This window comes from Rhyacophila brunnea, unplaced genomic scaffold (genome assembly GCF_057557595.1).
Source record: "Rhyacophila brunnea isolate RB1 unplaced genomic scaffold, BYU_Rbru_1.0 scaffold_1, whole genome shotgun sequence".
In the NCBI taxonomy this organism is placed as follows: domain Eukaryota; kingdom Metazoa; phylum Arthropoda; class Insecta; order Trichoptera; family Rhyacophilidae; genus Rhyacophila; species Rhyacophila brunnea.
In genome coordinates, this window is record NW_028232751.1 from 33834251 (window position 1) to 33854352 (window position 20102).

At 30.9% G+C, this 20102-nt stretch overlaps 1 protein-coding gene across 1 annotated transcript in view; it reads left to right on the top strand.

Moving 5' to 3' along the window:
* Positions 1–20102, top strand: part of LOC147079702 (sodium-coupled monocarboxylate transporter 2-like) — a 98453-nt gene that overhangs the window by 68166 nt on the left and 10185 nt on the right. The window contains exons 6-10 of the mRNA XM_085944527.1: positions 8532–8672; positions 9673–9891; positions 12075–12202; positions 13102–13244; positions 16515–16711. Coding sequence (XP_085800653.1) covers positions 8532–8672; positions 9673–9891; positions 12075–12202; positions 13102–13244; positions 16515–16711 — 828 coding nt within the window. The remainder of the gene's footprint in view (positions 1–8531; positions 8673–9672; positions 9892–12074; positions 12203–13101; positions 13245–16514; positions 16712–20102) is intronic.

Here is a 20102-nt window from a genome sequence, read left to right on the forward strand (position 1 = left end):
CGCTGTTAGTCACTTCCAATCCGCCAGTCGCTAATGACACGCTCAACGGTTACCGCCACTACCAATTTATCAATTTTACAAAAACTAGGAGAAACTGTAAAAATATACCGCCGTGTATTGTGAAAATATGTAAAAATAATTAGATGAAGAAGAAATTAAGAATTGAAGAAGAGAAGAGCCTATGGGACTAATTTATATTTTCCTCCTTGACCCTCCCCCAATATTAAATCCTGAGTGCTCCACTGCACTAAACTATACAAGTCTTATGTAATTGTGATGAAGTTAACTGTTTTTAGAATAATCTCTGAATAATTTCTAAATTGTGTTACTTAAATATTGGCAATCGGTTTTGGTATTTAAAAGCAAAGTTTTATAGTTACTTCACTACTAACCGATGTCAGGTTCACCCATTTTTTGTGATTACGTACTTGCACTTGCTAATAATTTAATAAACTATTTTTTTATTTAACGAATAATTATTCATAACATTTAAGAATACAACATTATTTTATTGAACATATATAATTTGAAAACACTTTTGAGAAATACCTATATAAAAACTTGAAAAAAACTTAATAAGAAGAACTTCAAAAATAACGTATTACCATTTATTACCAAGCATCATTTTCTGCAAATCGTTTACATACATGCACTCGAAGTATGAGGAATAAAATTTAATGGCACTTCGATCAAAATTTACACTATCTTCTAGCCTGACTATAAATTGTGGGATTTGTTCTGTACTATACTAGAAATTCTGCGAAAAACAGTGAGCTTATTTTGGTCATAGGTTCTAAGCACATAGTTATAGGTAAAATCCCTAGTCAGAATAGCATTCACTACCCGTGAACATAATCTTGATTTATTCCACTAAGTCGTCATTAAAAAATATGTTGTATTCGGATTGAAAGCTCTTTATAATAAATAGCTGTCTATTGTTATTTTCATATGTACTCTGTGACAAAGCCTACGCGATGCAGTTTTACGCGATGCACTACTTGAAATTAATTTTATTCATATGCTATGAATAGTATGATTTGTGCTGGTAGTGACACACTTCAGCCATATGCATAGTATGCTATGGAGTAATATAATACTATAAAATAGAAAAAAAAAACTTTATTGAATTCGTGGAAAACACATTTATTATGTAAATACAAGCGAGAAGTTATTTTTCGAAATGTACAACAAGCAGCTTTTAATATGTAGGTATGTTCAGTGTTATGGTGGTGGGTAACGATATTATTTTTGACAGTGTTTGTTCGATGAGGGTACTGTACCCGAGCACATAATGGATACATTGAAGTAAAGTTAATGGCCCCACTGAACAACACACGGTCTTTAGCGGGCGTATCACGGACCCTACGTTTGATGTGAATCATCATTTTTGAAGTTATACTTCTTTTGGCGCGTTTGGGAAAACAGATCGGAGTGTATTTTTGGCGTGTGACGAAGTTGCGCGCGCCGATGCAACACATAATTTATTAATAATAATATTATTATTATTAATATATCATATTATGATTATATTCATTTTGGTCTCAGGGGTACATGTGCATGCGCATTGTATAATTTAGTTAGTCGTTCAATACTACCAAGTAAATAGCACGTGTTGTAAACATAACCAATATTGTGTTATAATAAATAAATATGTTTATAAACAAATTTCTGGAGACTAACATTCTACACTGTTAATTTATATTCATAAAACTTTATTGATATTGGATTGTATAGTTATTTTTCATTGTAAAGATTGTGTATCAAGATTTGAGGCTATATTATTTATGAGTAAAATTATGCTTCAATAAATAAATACATTTTGTGAATGCTGAGTTGGTAAATAATTCAAAAAATATATTAAAATTAGATTTTTTATTAATTTATCTTGGGCACTTCTGAATCGATTATAACCGCTGTATAGTAAAGATGAGTTTTGGTCCAATACAATAATTAAAGTACGTGCTATATGAGACACAGATGAATCGCGTACGTTTTCAACAACCTAATCCACTGTAATATTAATAGACTCAGGTAACGGCTTATTTTGTTTTGTTACGCCAAATAAGTATCACTTCTAACGCGCGTATATAAGTACACACACCGATATTTTTAATGAATGGGAATGTCTCAAGAGTACTGTTACCCAAGACTGAGGTTTCCATGCACTAAACGTGTTTTGGCTGGATTTACGTGACTTCATTTTTACCGGTTACCGTTAATAGTACCTACCCATGAGAGACAAGAGCACGTAGAGGGAAAATTAAAATTGTAGTGAGTGACTCTAATTCTAATACAAAAGTGGTGAACAATCTAAAGCTCAAATTACATTGGAAAATTCTCAGTCTCTTCACGTCTGCCAGCGTGTTAAACAACATAATTTAACATGCTGAAACAATAATTCATGGCCTTATATTTTGAATTATATCATATAATTTAGTGCAGTGTTTTCCAAACTTTATGTTACTACGCCTCTCTTTAAAAAAATCTAATCTTGGCGCCTCCCCCGCTTTATTTCATTAAATAATACAGAAACCCTTTTAAATAGCCAAAATGTACTACTTAATACAACAAAGAAAAAAAACTTAATTAAGTATAAAATTAAACAAGATTTTACTAAGTAATTTTATTAAGTATACTCATTTTAAAATTAATTTGTTTTTCACGCGATGCATGTGCTTGTTTCTTAGCACAGAGTGCTTTATTTCTACTAAACGGGGTCGATATTTGGATTTCATTGTAGCTAATGCAGAAAATCCCGTTTCGCATAAAAATATGATGTTGCGAATGGCATAGCAGTACCTGAAGCAGAACTTGCATTGCTTTTCTTGACAAAGTATTGAGTTTATTATTTCTTTACTTCGATTCAATCAAAATTGAACTAGGGTTTTTCTTTCAATGAATTATCGCATGATAATTCTATCATTTTTTTCCTTTTCAATAGTAGTCAATCCAAATGCATCATTGTTCATTGACAAATTAATGGATTCTATCATGGGCCCCACCTCCTGAAGCGGGTCCCCAGGCCAAACTCTTTGGTGGGCCCACCTACCTATCGCTGAGGTTAAGGGCAGTGTGGTGCTCTAAAGTAGTGTTTCCTAAATTATAGACGGAAGTTATCATTTAAGTACCTATAGCAATCATTATATATTATCACATCAAATTGCAATGCACAACTACATATTTAAAATATTTAATAGTCTTGAAACAACGTAGCGCAGGCGACTTTTTTAAACTATTGGATTAAATTTGTGACGTCTGTTAGGCCAGGGCCCCAGGCTATGCATTTGCAAACTGCAAACATGTGGCTACATTAAATTTGTGTTAAACTTTTCGCGCCTCCCTTCGCAACAATCCGCGCCTCCCAGTTTGGAAATCGCTGAGTTAATATATGCTTAGATATGTGACATCATTTTGACGATTATCGGAATGACATGAAACGAAACTTGGACGCTGTTGACAGAATATAGGCATTTAGGCACATTTCAGACGGGTCACCTGTGTCGCGCTCGATATGATATAGGAGACCTTTGTATTATGTTTATGAACGCCCCAGAGCTAATCAACATTTCCATGTGGCGGAGAAATAAATGATGAAAACCACATTCTCTGTGAAAGTCCTAAAATGTGTACAGAAAAGGAAGAGCTGCTCAATTCGGTTTAACCAGCAGTTGGGCCCATCGGATCGTCCGACCTGGTTGCAACAAAGACCAATTTTATTGCATTTAGAAAATTTGCGGCGTCATATTGCCAACGTGAAGATCTCTTCAGTTAAAATGTTCGACAGTTTTGTATTAGCTTTAATTTGTTACTTACTACAATTTTTAATATTGCATCTACGTGCTCATCTCTCCTATGCATGGCGATCTTAGTCTTGAGTAATTGCTCCGGAGACATTCTCAGTCCCACAGGTAGGGTCCCGTGATACGCTCGATTAATACCGGTGTGGTGCGGGGTGGATGTGGTTTGGTGAGGGCAGGGGCGGCTCTACCTTCAGGGTTCTTAGGGACAATCCCCAAATCGTTATCATGTCTAAAATACACGTCCAATATTTTATCATAATATACCTACTTAATTGCACGATTAAATGAACTATTTAATTTATTTTACCCATCCAAACCATCGCAATTTTATAGAGATTATTATTATTATACAAATAAATAAAGAACGATTGTAAATTATGTAATAATATGATGATTACGCGGTATTAAAGTAATTAAATACGCCTTATTTAACGTGACACCTATGTACAAATTAAGAAAGCTATGGCGTCTATTTTTCGTTGACCGGGGTCACTCAGTCCCATCCCATCGCCGCGGTACAAATCCCGTTCTATAAAGGATGTTAATTAGCGTTAATATGTGCATACTGGGGAGCGAATCAAATGACCCCTCATTAATATAATCATAATATTATAAGTAGCTTGGTACATAATGTATAATGTGAGAAAGTAGGTAGGTATGTATATTTAATAATTAAAAGCTAAACCCCACCTCCTAGAAAGTCGTCCAGCCGCCACTGGGTGGGGCCATTAACTTCAATGTACCACTTATAAATAATGAATGCATGAGCTACCTATTTTTTGTACTGTATGGTTGATAAAACATAATAATTAACAACTAACACTCGCACATTTGCTAAAAGTATTTTTATTCCATGTACTCGGATACATTACTTTAGATTATTTCGCTAACTTTTGTGAATTCACACAAAACTCCAGACGATACTCTTGGAAGCCATGCGTTCTGCTAAATCTTGGTTGAGAATAACAGATGTAGACGTTTGAGATATTAATTTAATGATATATCTCGAAATACAAATGAAATAATCAAAGACTGAGAAATTAGGAAGAGAGCGATCTTATTAACTGTTTATCAGAGCCGCGCTGAATAAGATACAATTATTATAAAGATTGAAATACATTGAATAAATGGTATAGGTATTCGCAATATTAATATATTTGAAGCAAACATAAAATTATTATTAATTTATTGCTAAGAACTCTATGCGTTTATACTTTGTATAGACAAATTTACAGATAATATAATTACCCCATAGCAAATGGCATTTGTGGCGAATGAATAAAATTAAATCAAATGAATATAGTATTTTATGTCGTTTAAAATTTCTGACAAAGCAAAGTAATCTTGTGTAGGTAAGACCTCCTGTTTAGCTGTATAAACAGGAATGATTAAGAAAATTGAATTACTTGGAAGAATTCAATTTTACGAAATGATTATGTATTTATAAATCATTATTAAATTCCAAGTTTCTCGAAGAATAATATATATTAGCATAACTGACATACCTAGTGCTATTTTAAATTCAAGGAGTAACCATTGCCCAATAATAAAGGACACTTGTATCTTGTATCCATTGTACATCATGTAATTATTCAAATAAACCACTGTTAAAGACGCCATATATTTTTCTGTATATAAACTATTAATTCATTAATACTATTGACAGAGGGTACTTGATGGAATTTGAATTGATTTAAGTTTGTAATTTTCCATTTGAGTCATGTTTTGCGACCCGGGCTTTGCCTTTTGGCATATTCAGGAACTATGTCCCAAAGATTACCAGAAAATGTAGGTAAACACCGTTTATATATCAGATTATTAAAAGTGTTGGAAATTAATCAACTTATCTAAGTTAGTGGGATATGTTAGATATGTTGAAATCATATAGCCATGAACGACTACCTCAAGACTTATTACGGCCGACTGCATAACCGTTCTCCAGGAATTTCTATCCCGAGCCCGCTCTCTCTATCTCTCTCTCTCTCTCTCTCTCTCTCCGTTCAGTCACACTCAGCCTTTCCGCCTTTCCGCCTTTCTCTTGATATTATCCGCCTATCTTCTCAGGGGGGTGGTCTGGGTAGACTACATAGTATAGAGATTCCTTCATAAATTTTATGGAGAGCTCTAGATCAATCGCATCTACTAAGTGACCAGCCCATGAGTCTTTACGTCCTTAAGATAGTGACTATATTGTGCTTAAATTATTCGTAACATTCAGCATACACATATATGCTCCACTTTTGGTTTTCTTTAACCTGTCAAAATATTCCTAGAGGATTCATATCCTTAAGCTCTGTCCACATACGAGCTTTTTTCAGTTCGTTTCATGAATCCATCAAAGTGTATGCGTCGCCTGCGCATTGCGTGCCTCAAACCGGTTTCAAAATTACCGTCACTCTTGACGAAAGTAAGAGCGCAGGAAGATCCAACACCCTTAGAGTTCTGTTCAACACTCCAGTAACTTCCAGTGGAGTTACCAGTATATGGTACTTATTCACAATATTTATTTTAGTATATAGTTGATCAGATTGGATAGTTGGATCATTATTTACGAATTGGGTAGAAAAATTATACAAACGACTATCAGGATTATGCAAATAAATTAAAAAACAGTGATTCATACACAGTTTTGACAAAAAACATACGACATTACAGTACTAAGTGAAACGAACAAAATTAAAAGTTTGTTGTCATATTTTTCCAAAGAACATCACAAAGTTAAGGACACATAGCAGCATCATTTACTTTTATTATAATTTGACAGTAGTCAGTAATATTATTATATTAGCTTTAACTTAAGTTTGTGTAATCAGTATTTATTTTGACAGATGACGTTTACAGGGATGAATAATTCATACAATAATAGTTATCACTCATGTAATGCAAAGTTCACTTATGTGGATTATCAGCTATGACTTCACCATAGACTAGATTTGACGAAGTGAAAACTTTTATGAACAATGTAGGCAGCGCTACGAATGCCTCTATGGCAAGCACCATTGATATACTACTGGATGAATCATATGCTTCTTAAAATGACGCCCGATTTTCAGCGACTCGGCCAGTGTTAAAACTTACTATTTTTATATCGGCGGACTTAACTCGATATAAGCTCACTTAATATTTGTCTCGAAAACGACCTGGCAATAATTATAAATAAGCCCGATCTATCTTGCATCTTACTCTAACTTATAGTCAGCACATGACGACTTTCTCTATCCGCTTTGACATGAATTTTGTTGAACAGACACCCTTAGAGTCACTATTCCAAACAGGCAAATTTAGTTTTACAGCCAGTGCAATACGGGTAAAATTCGGGAATCCATGTTAACTGTCTTAACGCATTATACCTACAAGGAAATATAAGACGATATTCGTTATATCTTCTTTTGTAGGACATTTTTAAAATTACACTTGTATGGGAACTCCTCATCTAGTAGTATATCAATGGCAAGCACAAAACTACTTGGTGTAAAACGAGAATTTAAAAGTTAAAACAAAAGTGGACGATGAAGTGATTGGGTGTGAATTTAACGCTACAGAGTGATTGGTTTCAAGTTTACGTTGTATACCCGGAATTTTGTCTTTTTGGACAGTACCTTGATCCTGAATAAACTATTCCATGTCCACACCTTTCAGTTTGTTGGCAAGGTCGAAGTTCATCTCGTTCTTCTGGGAGATTTTGGTTCCCAAGCAGCGGTGGTTTTGAATGTCTAGTTACCCACCAACATATTTACTTGGTATCTATTTTTCCTAGATTTCCTTAAGTAAGTGGTTTTTTCAATGTGCCAATGCAGTGATTAAATGCATGTATAGTACAACAATCCAACTATCTACTGACATTTGACATAAGAAAATAATTTCATAATGTTGCTTGAATCACGACTTGATGCCAATTGCCAGTTGTCGCTTTTCTTCTCATTGTTTGTTTTGTATTTATCAAATTTACTGAATGTAAGTTTTTTTACCATAAGAAATGTTGATATTATGTTTCTGATGAATTTTAATTCATCAAGACTGTGAAATGAGTAAAATTTTTCAGATTTTTTTCATAATTAATATCTCATTAATTCCAAACAATTTGCATTTATAGCTTCAAGCGGTTTTAATTCTCGATTAACTTGTCTTGGCAATGAAAATAAGTGATAAGTTACAAAGGTAATCGCTTAATGTTACAGGTCATGACTTATGTGATAAATACTTCTTTAATGGTCAATTTAATATCCCATTGAAACGAGTTAGGAATTCAAAAACTACTGGTAGATGAGAATATGTACTTTTAAAAAAACTATTATCTAGATATAATTAAATGATGAACGACTATTTTTAGGCAAACGAACGTAATCTTATCAAGCAGTAGGACGATCATTACCTATCTATACAATATCCACTTGAAACTTTAACAAAGAATAGACTAATTATTTTTTATCACTTAGTAAATATCAATTCAAAACAAGATCTATTATGTTATAAGAATGTTTGCGATATGAAATAATATAAATACACAAATACGAAGAAGAAATCTCGGGAGAAGATAGGTACAAAAACTAGTATAATATTATAAAACACGCCTTTGTTTGCTTAAACAAAATTTAGAATTATTCTGAGTGCATTTTTTGTGTACTATGGTATGTATGTATGTGTACTACTTTGCATACAAAACAGTTTCACAATACATGTTTGCGGGAAAACTGCACTTGACTCATTTCAAATTAAATAACAATCTTTCAGTTTCGATATAAACCCATTCATACGGCATACCTTCTGGACAACCACGGTGGGAAATTACTTCAGCTGGCTTGCATCGTGTTCCGTCAACCAAGCTATGGTTCAGCGATGCCTTTCAATGCCAACTCTCAGAACTGCAAATATGTAAGTAGATAAAATTATAATTTATTACAGGCGTGAATTTTTATAATATTAAAATTACACGAAAGTGCTATAACCAAATACCTATTAGGTATCTAATCAACATTGTTCCAATGACAATGCACGACTTATCATATTATATAAACCATAATATATTGTGTACTGACTTAAAAATTATTAACGTGTTTAATAAATTGCGATAATATTATTAAAATCATTTTTTTTGTTAAATTCCATTGGTAGACATTTTTTGTGTCATTGTTATTGATAGGAAGAAAGCTTTTGATAGTAGTTTCATGTCAAAAAGCAACTTGCTAGTCTGTATCAGTCAAAAAATATTGTAAAGCCAAGAATTATTGTTTGTATAGAAGAAAAAACTCGAAATAATACATTGCTACGTACACCGGTCGATAAAAGATTGAGAAACTCTTATAAAGACAGCGATTTTCATCTCATTTTGAGTATAATACATATTGCAACTAATATGTCATTATTTATAATATTTATTAATGAAAATACATTTTGATTCATAATTAGTAGTTCATTTTGCCCTTTCTTGTTTGGGATTTAATTGTTATTTTCCGTTCTTATGAAGTTCATATATGAAATATTATAATGTACTAGAAGTAATTATCAAATTTTATACTGAATTTGAGTAGAAAATTCTTATATTAGTTATTATTTTGCCTCGAATCCGAGAAAATGAGCAGCTGATACTAAATAATATTTATTTATAAATAAATTTATATTTTTTACTTCTGATAAAGGTCATATTAATTAATGTAATCCCGTTATCTCGGACTACTAGCATTACTTTATAATCACGAATTTTACGAATAATCGATTTCCGTGAGCAGAGTTTGAATTTCATTGATTATTACATATTCTGTTAAATTACACAAAATATGTATTATTGCCAAATTATGTAGACTTATCCATTTTAGGAAATAGGTACTCCTTAAATGTAAAATATTACTGATGATATATAATATTATTTTTATAGTACCATTGGCATCTTGGCTGCAGGTATAGTATCTATCGTTTCGATGTGCTGCTACACAGGACTGGTTATATACGCCACGTTTCACGACTGTGATCCTTTAAGTACGGGAGCCATTAGTAAAAGCGATCAGCTTTTGCCATATTTCGTTATGAAAATAGCAGGCACTATACCAGGGCTTCCTGGTATTTTCGTAAGCGGTGTATTTAGTGCAGCATTAAGGTAAATTTTTCATTATTATATTCTGATTGTCCATCTCTATGAGTTTTTTTTTGTGAATGTGAAGTTTCAAAACTTATTTAGTATTTGTTTTTGATTTGATATTTTTTTCGCCAAGCGGTCGTATACAATATGAAAACCTTTCTATCAAAAAAAAATATCAAAGTGAAATTATACATAAAAATAAATATATATAAAATTTATTTCATTATTTGAAGTAAGTTTCACATGATAGAGCTTGATTGTAATGTATTTTTGAAACCAACGTTCTAAAGCAAAGGACGATTCGCTGCCTTAAAGTAACAGTGAGACAAGTCAAAAATACTGGTTTGGAGATAATTAAACATTGCTGCTTGTTTCATACGTAAATATAAAATACATTAAGAGTTAAATTAAGAGTTAAAATGAAACATTAATTATAACCATGTTATGAAGAAAACAGAAAAAGTACAAAACAAATAAAGATTAATTATCTCGATAGCTACCTATATTTTTTTATTTATCTCGCTGTTGCTTTTGGATACATACCGATATTCAAATGTTTCCCTGTGAGAATATATTAATTATAAGCTCACAGCTACACACCAATACCAACACTTTGCTTAACAATTCATCATACTCAATTAAAGATTAATTAATTAATTAATTATTTGAAATGTGCCTTCAATAAAACGCACAACAAAATGCATTTCAACATTACAATAAAATAATATTATAATATCGTCTTAGCCAATGCAGTCTTTTGCACGATTTTACAGCCCATTGGTCGCTAGATGTTTTTTTAAGGGGCCGTGAACTCTAATCAAATATTAAACAATGTTATTAGCAATGCTGCAAAATTATATTTTAATGGGTGTCTCGGTGTAGAATAATGATTTTATTTTGAAGGAATTTCATAATTATATGTATCTATGGGACACTCGAAATGGAACCAGTCACTTTTATTACCACGCTTTTATTAGCTCGTATTCTTCGTTTATTCGTATATCGTTATAACCACGTATTTATTAGCTCATTTGTCCAAGATTTCTATTGGACGATTGAAGATTTTTAACTAACTTCCCAACTAGCTAGACATTTGAAACTTTTAGAATATATCAGAACACGACTACAATGCATTTTTATAATACTTTTAGCCATTTTTAAGCAGAATTGTATTAATTTTCAGTTAATTCTGTTTTGTATGGAAAGTTATTATTTTTGGTTGTTAAGGGGGTCCTAGCAACTAAATTATCAATTTATACGTGAGTTACTATGGAAATCAATATGAAATGTCATTTCAGTATTTTCTATTTATTCAGTATTTCTATCACGTACAATAAAAAGTTTTTTTATTAATAAATAGAATTTTCAAGTTTATATGATTCAACAGAAAATTTGAAAACGTGGTAAATAAAAAGTTCTTTTTATCTTGAAATTATTTTTGTATAATATACCTAATGATCTTAACAGTTCTTCAGACTATGACGGATTTGAAGTTCAGCCATAGATTTCAAGACGGCTTAAAGCGGAAAAAAGTTTCATTATTAAAGTTATAAAAAAGCAATAAAATTTTGTTTAAAATATAAATATGTGGCAGTAATCAACAAAAGACTGACAAAAAGTAACCAAATGTAATGTTTACTAATTATCTTCCTCAAAAAGTGTAATTAATTTACTTTTATTTAGAGAACATTAAAATATATTATTTGGTTACCAAAATAAATGTACATTTAAACAAAACTATACAAATTGATAATATTTTCGCTAAGTACCCACATACTTACTTACAATTTAGTGATTCTGAGAGAATTAAAATTTCCTTTAATTAAGAAAATCATATTAAAATGGTGCCTGGAAGCATCTAAAATTTATTTTATTTAAGAATAATATTATTATTTTTTAAATTAATCTTAAAAACCTAAATAGTGTCTAAAATATATATTTATTCATTATATTTACAATTCGTAAAAAGTCGTATTGATTGATAAAAATTCCATTCAGTTAGAACACTCTTATGCAATTTGTGGATCGGTCAGATTTTTTAACCTAATTTTTGTTCATACAATAAAATTACTTTCGTACAAAATGACGAATACATTGTATTCAAGTATTCATTATAAACTTTAATAATTTATATACTTCCCAGAGATTTTGGTTAAATATAGTTAATATTGTGACATAGGTACTCGTATTTTATGTTTAAGCTCGATGTCCACTGGTTTGAATTCCATGACCGGAGTTATATTTGAAGACTTAATTCGTCCAATGTATAAAAAACCTATCTCGGAAGGAACTGCATCATTCATTATGAAAATAATAGTTATAGTAATAGGTGTGTATTGACGAGATAATATTTTACCTATTAGTATATATATTATAATGTATAGTATTTTCGATTGGCATGTATAATTTTTTTGTAGATTCGTAAATTGAATTACACACACACATATACTCTCCTATATGTCCACCACCTCACATATTATACTCATATATTAATATATAATATAATTCAGCGGTGTAGACTCGATGCATCTTGTATATTCAATACCTTGACCTGTTGATTTATTGTTCCATAATTAGGCACTGAAATTACAACATGGAAAACTAGCGACATCGTTAAATAGTATGAAGTTATTGGTCGGTAATCATGATTAGGATTACCAATGCCGCACTATAGTGAAATATTGGAATCTACAAAAATAATATTTCTATTAAAATGAGCATATTCAGTTAACATTTTAACTGACTATAAATTTTTTATGACAAACAGGCTAGAACAGTATATTTGTCGCGCATTACTTATTGTTATATCCCGTTGACACGTGCATGGATTTACTTACTGATAGTGCGTATTATCGCAGCCGTAACAAGAAACTGCACGTGTAAACACGTATTACCGTGCAAGTTGCAAGATTACATGCATTGATCAAAAAAGTTCATCGGCTTCTGAATTTTCATGCGATAATTGGAACTTGTATGATGTATGCGCATGCGTAGTGAAACGATAATGGTGAAATAATTCGAACCGCACCGCGCAGTGCATTTTCACGTTTACCAATTTTCACAATCTATCAAATAGCACCATACAATAATAACAACACACCTCGCTTACGCTTGAAGAATGAGATTGGCGAGACAGTCTGCACTTTATGTATAAATAGTTATTTTTGAAATAGGTAAAAACCTTTTTTTATTTATGCTATTTGAAATTTTTGTTATCATTTATTGCAGGTATCGTATGCGTTGGCCTGGTGTTTTTGGTAGAGAAAATGGGAGCACTTATTCAGGCAGGAAAAAGTCTCGCCGGTATAACTGCCGGAAGCCTTTTGGGGTTGTTTTCCTTAGGGATGTTTTTCCCGTGGGCCAACACTACGGTTAGACCTTATAATTATTTGTATTTTATACTAGGATCTAGGTATAAGTATGATTAATTTAAGAATAAATATGTGTGAAAGGAAAAGGGCACATACGTGTTAAAAATCTACAAATTAGGTGAATATAACAAATTAATCATGATGCATAGTGATTAAATGAGTAAATTAGTAAATTCCAAGGGAACATAGAAGTATCTTAATATAGCTACTATCCATTTCATTCGCAAAAATTAAAATATTATATAATAAATATTTATTTAATGAAGAAAATATTCACATATTGCACATATTATTATATACATATTATTAATAATCAATTGAAAATGTAGTGTGTATTTTCCTGATTTAAAAAATATAATACTTAACTAATAAATCTTCTATTCAAAATAATATTTAAATAGCTGAAATATCATAGCTTACTATTTTAAATCCTATATATATCATAATGTATCTGAACAGATACAATATAATATTTAGAAAACACTTTAGTGGATAAAAATGTCTATTTCTCCTAAAAGATGAGTAATATAGTATTAAAAGCATATCATTTATCCGCTACAGTTTTCCTATATATTATATAAAATAATATTTCACATTATCCTGAACATTTTATATATTTGACTACTTTTTTTTATTATTATTAATTATTATTAGAACGTAAATATAAAATACTTAGGTGGAAGGGGGTATACATAATTAACATAAAAAAAATTAGCTGATATCCGAAGTTACCTACTGATAATAATGCAAGTATTATTGTTATTTTTGTTATCATTGAAGTTGTTAATCAATACAAGACTAGTTACATATAGATTATATATAATGTATAGTCTAAATAAATATTGGAATACACTAGAAATATATCAGAGAATTAATAATTGGTAATTTTATAAATAGTCGACAACTATTTACTATTTTTAGATATTTTTTCTAAAAAAATTGTATTTTTATTTGAATATTTCATAAATTTAGAGATAATAATTTCAAAATCATTCAACAATATGTTCTTTGTATTATATTTCGAGATAAATGATGTAAAAAAGGATGTATTAAATAATCTAAAGTAGGCGAAAGATTAAAGGATACTCAATATAGGATTATTTTGTTTAGTTTTACTAAAGTTTTTATTTGTGGAAAAGCTTAAGTAAATCTCGAGTCAGATTTTTGTTTTTAGTTATTATTATAAGCGAGCTTTCAAAAATAATATTCTTGTAAATACGATGCGGTGGGCAAGTTAGTTGAGTGGCAGTCAATTAAAATCACGGATTTGATCCTCGTTGCCGGGCAAAAAAATGCATATTGTATTTGATTCAGTGCAGAAACTCAATCAGTTTGTTGAATGTTTAATAACTATTCTTCATAAAAATGTATGTTAATAATGTAATTGAGGCTGCTGCTGTTAGTTTCAAAGACAGTCCCCTCCACATTCCACCAATTTGAGATAATCGCATAAAACCGGCAAGAAAATGAGGACTGAAAATAGGATATTTTCTTTTTGAAAACATAATAAATATTGAAGTTAAGCGGCCTCCACCGAAACCCGCCCCGCACCATACTCAGTCTTAATCAAAGGTATCGTGGGACCCTACAATTGGTGATGTGAAGCATCTGAAACAATTGGACTGGGAGTGTCCTGGGAGAAGATGCCCAAGACTTAGGTTGTTATGCTCAAAGTGAGCTCTGACTGAGGTTAATGAGTTTATTTTAATGCAAAGTGCCAGAAAGAGAAAAGCACATGGAAATTATGAAAAGAAAATGAAGTTACGTTGTGTATACAGCAAAGAAAACGAAGCTAATCATACGGACAGCAAAAATTATGTGAAGAGATCTTCACGCCCGCAGTAAGACGCCGCAATTTTTTTAAAAGCAAGATAATTGGCCTTAGTAGCAACCGTCTCGGACGGGCCGATGGACCCAACAGCTGGTTGGACCGACTTGAGCATTTCCTCCCGTTTGGAGCACATACTCAGATATTCCCAGAGGATGTGGTTGGCATCCTGTATTTCCCATCCGCATGGACATGTTGGATGGCTTGCAAGCCCAAGCTCGAAGAGCTTGCCAACGAAACCACCGTGTCCAGTCACAAATTGACTGGTGTGATGGTCAGGAGTCAGATATTTGGTTATCTCCATTCGCCACTTTATATCTGGAAAAAACATGTATGTGTACCGATCATTGGTTGATTCATCCCACTTTCGCTGCCAGGTCTTCTACGCCGCGAAACAATAAGAAAAAACAAATACCAAAATAAAATAATCTTAACGGCATTACATATAATATTAAAGTTAGTTAATTATAACATGACTTTCCAATCAACATTTCATTTAATTCTATTTAACTAATGAACCAAGCTTTATGTGATATTTTATGAATACATATTATAATATTATCGTTAAAAAAAATCTTAATATATATATTATATATTACACAAAATTATATTTAAAAAAATAATAATAATTAATATTATATAAACTAGAAAATAAGTAGATAATACAATCATAGAAAGATATATATGCATAATAGATATATTCATAGGATATATATTATATATTCATTAGATATAGTCAATTAACTGTCATTTACTTTTGTTTGTTAGAAATAAAAAGGCTTTTTTATTTTTATTTATTTTATTATTATATTATCGTCACTGTCCAAGCTAATTGTCGTAACCCTCAAATATAAAATTGTTCAGGAGGTGAAAAAACCTGTAGGCATTGGATTTACTTATTATTTTATAAGAGTACCTACTATTTCTTTATTATTTTATATACTTATATTATTTTTGTTAGTTTTGAATTATTTTGATATGAAGTATTTTTTTGGGATGTATGATAGGTACTCGGCCAATTCGTGTAAGAGTATGAAATAAGTCCATTGCCATCAAAATAACACTTTGGTGAAAAATGAAGGTTACGACAATTATTGGCCTGTACGGTGACGATATATTCGGTGAAAAAGTACTTACAGGTTCAAGAAAAACTTTTTTAAAAAAAAATGTAAAAAATGGAGGTTTCCGAAATTAATAACACTAATTTCCACTCTTTTGTGGCGCATACTATGATCTGATTGAGAGGAAACATTGTAATTTATTTTATAGATAATATAATAAAGTTTTCTCAAGTATTAATTAAACTTTTCTCCATCTGCTAATCATAATAATATCTACCACGGCAATGGAATATTAATTTTACAAAAGTTTTTGAAAAGAAAATGACATGTTTAGAATGCCTGGATATATTGTAAGAAATTAATTACTTAATGCTTTTTCAGGGCGCTCTAGTAGGCGGCCTGACATCAACAGTGCTAGTTGGCTGGATGTCGGTCGGAACGCAGGCGGCCCTCGCCAGTGGTTTAATTGTGAACCCAACTAAGCCCGTCAGCACAGCTGGTTGTGACATCCTTAATTCGACGATTAAAACAGCGTCCCTGCTAACGCACGGTGATAATAATTTGTCTACCATCGATGGGTAAGTGTTCATTCGAGCGCAATTGAAACTCGATTACCTCAACGGCCTCCGGACATAGTACCTAATGCTGATAATGAGAATTATTCTGGAATTAGTCTATGTTCTGGATAGTCGAACACAGAATATTTTAAAAGGTTTTTAGAAGTCTACGCCTTGAATTTTGTATACAAGTAAAAAAAGGAATTAAAACTTTAGAAAAACGAGCTTACGTAAAATTCATACAGTTTATATTAAGTAACTTTAAAGCTTTATAAAACTCTAATCCTTTAAAAAAGATTTATTTATATAATTATAATTGTTTTATATATAAGTATATTAAAGCGCGTAGACACAGAGAAAAGGTTGTAAATTGAAAAAAATAAGTAAGTGTGTCAAAATTTATTATTCATAAATTATTTATAGACCAGTCAACAATAATTTTCTGTTACCATTTCCGTACAACTCCGCAAAAATACAAGGCAACATTGTCATAGTCAGGTTGACCAGTATTGCTGATTGTATCACGTTATCAAGCCCACCCTGACAACAATCCAGTACTAAATTTTTGAATTGTTCTACCTAGTATAATATGCGTCCTGGTTTTAAGTAAAAGTATATAATTTTTAAAAACCTAAAATTAAATCACGGAATTATGGCGATTGCTTTAATAAAGTTAATAATATTATGTATGTTGCCCAGCGTCTTATTTAGTATTGATACAATGACATATACTGTATATTATAAGTATTGTTATTCAATATACATATTCCACCTATGGAAAATTAAAAGATATTTTGTATACTTGGCTCACCAGAAATTTAAAAAAAAACCTTGTTCATAATATCAAAATATCGCTGTGTTAATTTCACCACCATAAAATTAGTCGTCTCATCAATTATAAATTTTTTTTCTTAAATTTGCGTGACCAGCTTTTTGATTACCAACCTATTATTAAAATATGAGCATTATATTAAAATATTATAACCTAGTTGTTGATATCGAGACTTTTTGAAATAATTATGTTTATTTCGTATGAAATGTCAAAATCATTTGATTTTTTATTTATTTTGGAATTATGGTATATTAATAAATCTATTGTTTTGTTTGCACAGTCTTTTTTATTTGTATAATTTGTTTCTTGCGTTTTCCTGGACGAATAATGCAATTTTATTGTAGAATACAGATTGAGTTGATAGTGATAATCGAAATGATATGGTTTCATACTTGATTCTGATAATGGTTTTAGATGTCGAAAACTAATTTTGTGCGCTGTTCTTAGAGTATCTTTTTCCAAAGGGTTCTACGATGATAAATAAATAAAGATTAAGAAGATGATTGGCTCAAAATATTTTAGCTACACTGGAAAAAATCGGTGACAATTTGGCGCTGCTGTTACGGAATGCAGGACATGAATCAAATGAAAAAAAATCAAACAATTTTAATCATATTTTCATTTTTTTTAAGTAATAGATGTAGCTAAAATTGTATGCTGGTAGTTATATAGAGTCCGATATATATTTTTAATAATTATTTGACTTATAAACTCTATTTTATAAGTTATACTTCTTTAGGCGCCTTTAGAAAATCAGATCAGAGTGTATTTTTGCCGTGTGACGAAGTTGCGCGCGCAAATGTAACCTATCAATTAATTAACACATAATTTATTTTTTCACACAAAAATAAATGCACTCGATTGGATTCGAACCGCCGATTATTCGGTTATCACTATTTGTGATTCGGCGCACTGACTTATTTTGTATATTCAGATGTTTTTGAAGTTATACTTCTTTTGGCGCGTTTGGGAAATCAGATCAGTGTATTTTTGGCGTGTGACGTGTAACGCATAATTTATTTGTTCACAAGAAAAAAAACGCACTCGATTGGATTCGAACCACCGATTGTTCGGTTATCAGCCGAACGCACTACCATTACGCCACAGTATGATACTCCAATCGTGACGATTATACAGTATAATTTATTATAGTTTAGAATTATTCCGTTGCCTTGGCAGCGAATTCATTACTGTCGGCCATTTGCAATTCCTTACGCGAACAAACTATTAAACGTCATAGTGGCAGTTGTTACTTTAAATAAAAACAACTATACATAATTATATAATTAAGTAATATAAGTTAAAGTGTATAGAAATAAACCAACGGCGTTCCAATAAGCGGTTCTTTCTCTTGAGTGTGTAATTTAATAAGATAATTAAGAGTTAGTCGAAGAATCTAGGTTATCACAAGTTTTATTTTTTTTTTTGTTACGCCAAAGAAGTATAACACACACTGATTTTTTAAATTTAAATTTGTCAAATTAATGATCAGTTTGGTAGGTATGAGGTGTTTGAGACGGTAAAAAACATATAATAAGGCCTTCTATCTTTTAAATATCTTGAATAGTATTATTTAACTCCAGTTTTTATATATATTTCTTTTACCATTTACTTCTATAATGGACTTTTTATTTTATGTCATTTTGTATAAAAAAACACAATAAACTTTTAACATGTTTTCTTGGTTCCATTGATACACAAAGTTTACTTAAAATATATATACATTATACTTAGAAGAGTTAAATACCAATAAATATGTTCAAAAGATTTATTTGAATTAAATGAATAATAAATGAGCTATACAAATTTTAGTAATCAGAACCATTTAAGTGATTGAATTCAATGGGATAAAACTACCTAGACCAGCTGAAACTGACAAGGTTATTAAACTTTATTTATGTCGACCATTATTATAATAGTAGTCAGTATTTACTCGTTCCTGATTTTGCATTATTTAGTTCAATTACATCACTTAGTAAGGTAGTCGGATTGTTTGAACTGCGGCAAGAGTAATTAGCATATTTTCTGGATTATACGGATATATAAACATTTCGTGGCTATCCAAAACTGCATGTTGCATAAGTATCACTTCATTAACTTCTTCACCGCGGAGTATTTAATTACTAAATTGAAATAAAATGCTAATTATATCTAATGTCCATCTAATGGCGATACAAAAGCTGTATCGTCAGCGCTGTAAGGATTAAAAAAACCACAAACCTTATTGTCTTATATTTTGCAAATTTTGAATCGCAGCGTGGAGAAAAATATGACTCTATTCCAACATTTGCAGATTTTATTGAAAAAATCGAAGCTTGAAAAATTCGCAGCGAGAATTTTGTTTTACGTGCGACACATTTTACTTATATCTAAATCTAATTAGGTAATGACGTTGCTATTAAATGAAACTTAATAAACATCATGTACTTTGAGAGAGAAGCGAGCTTTTTTGCCGATTTATTTGGATGGTTACGATATAATAAACTATTAATAGTAAGTATATAAACAAGTGTTTTATAGAACACTGCATACAGTAGATAATAATATCGATAATATAATTAATACTATCGACCGAAGGTA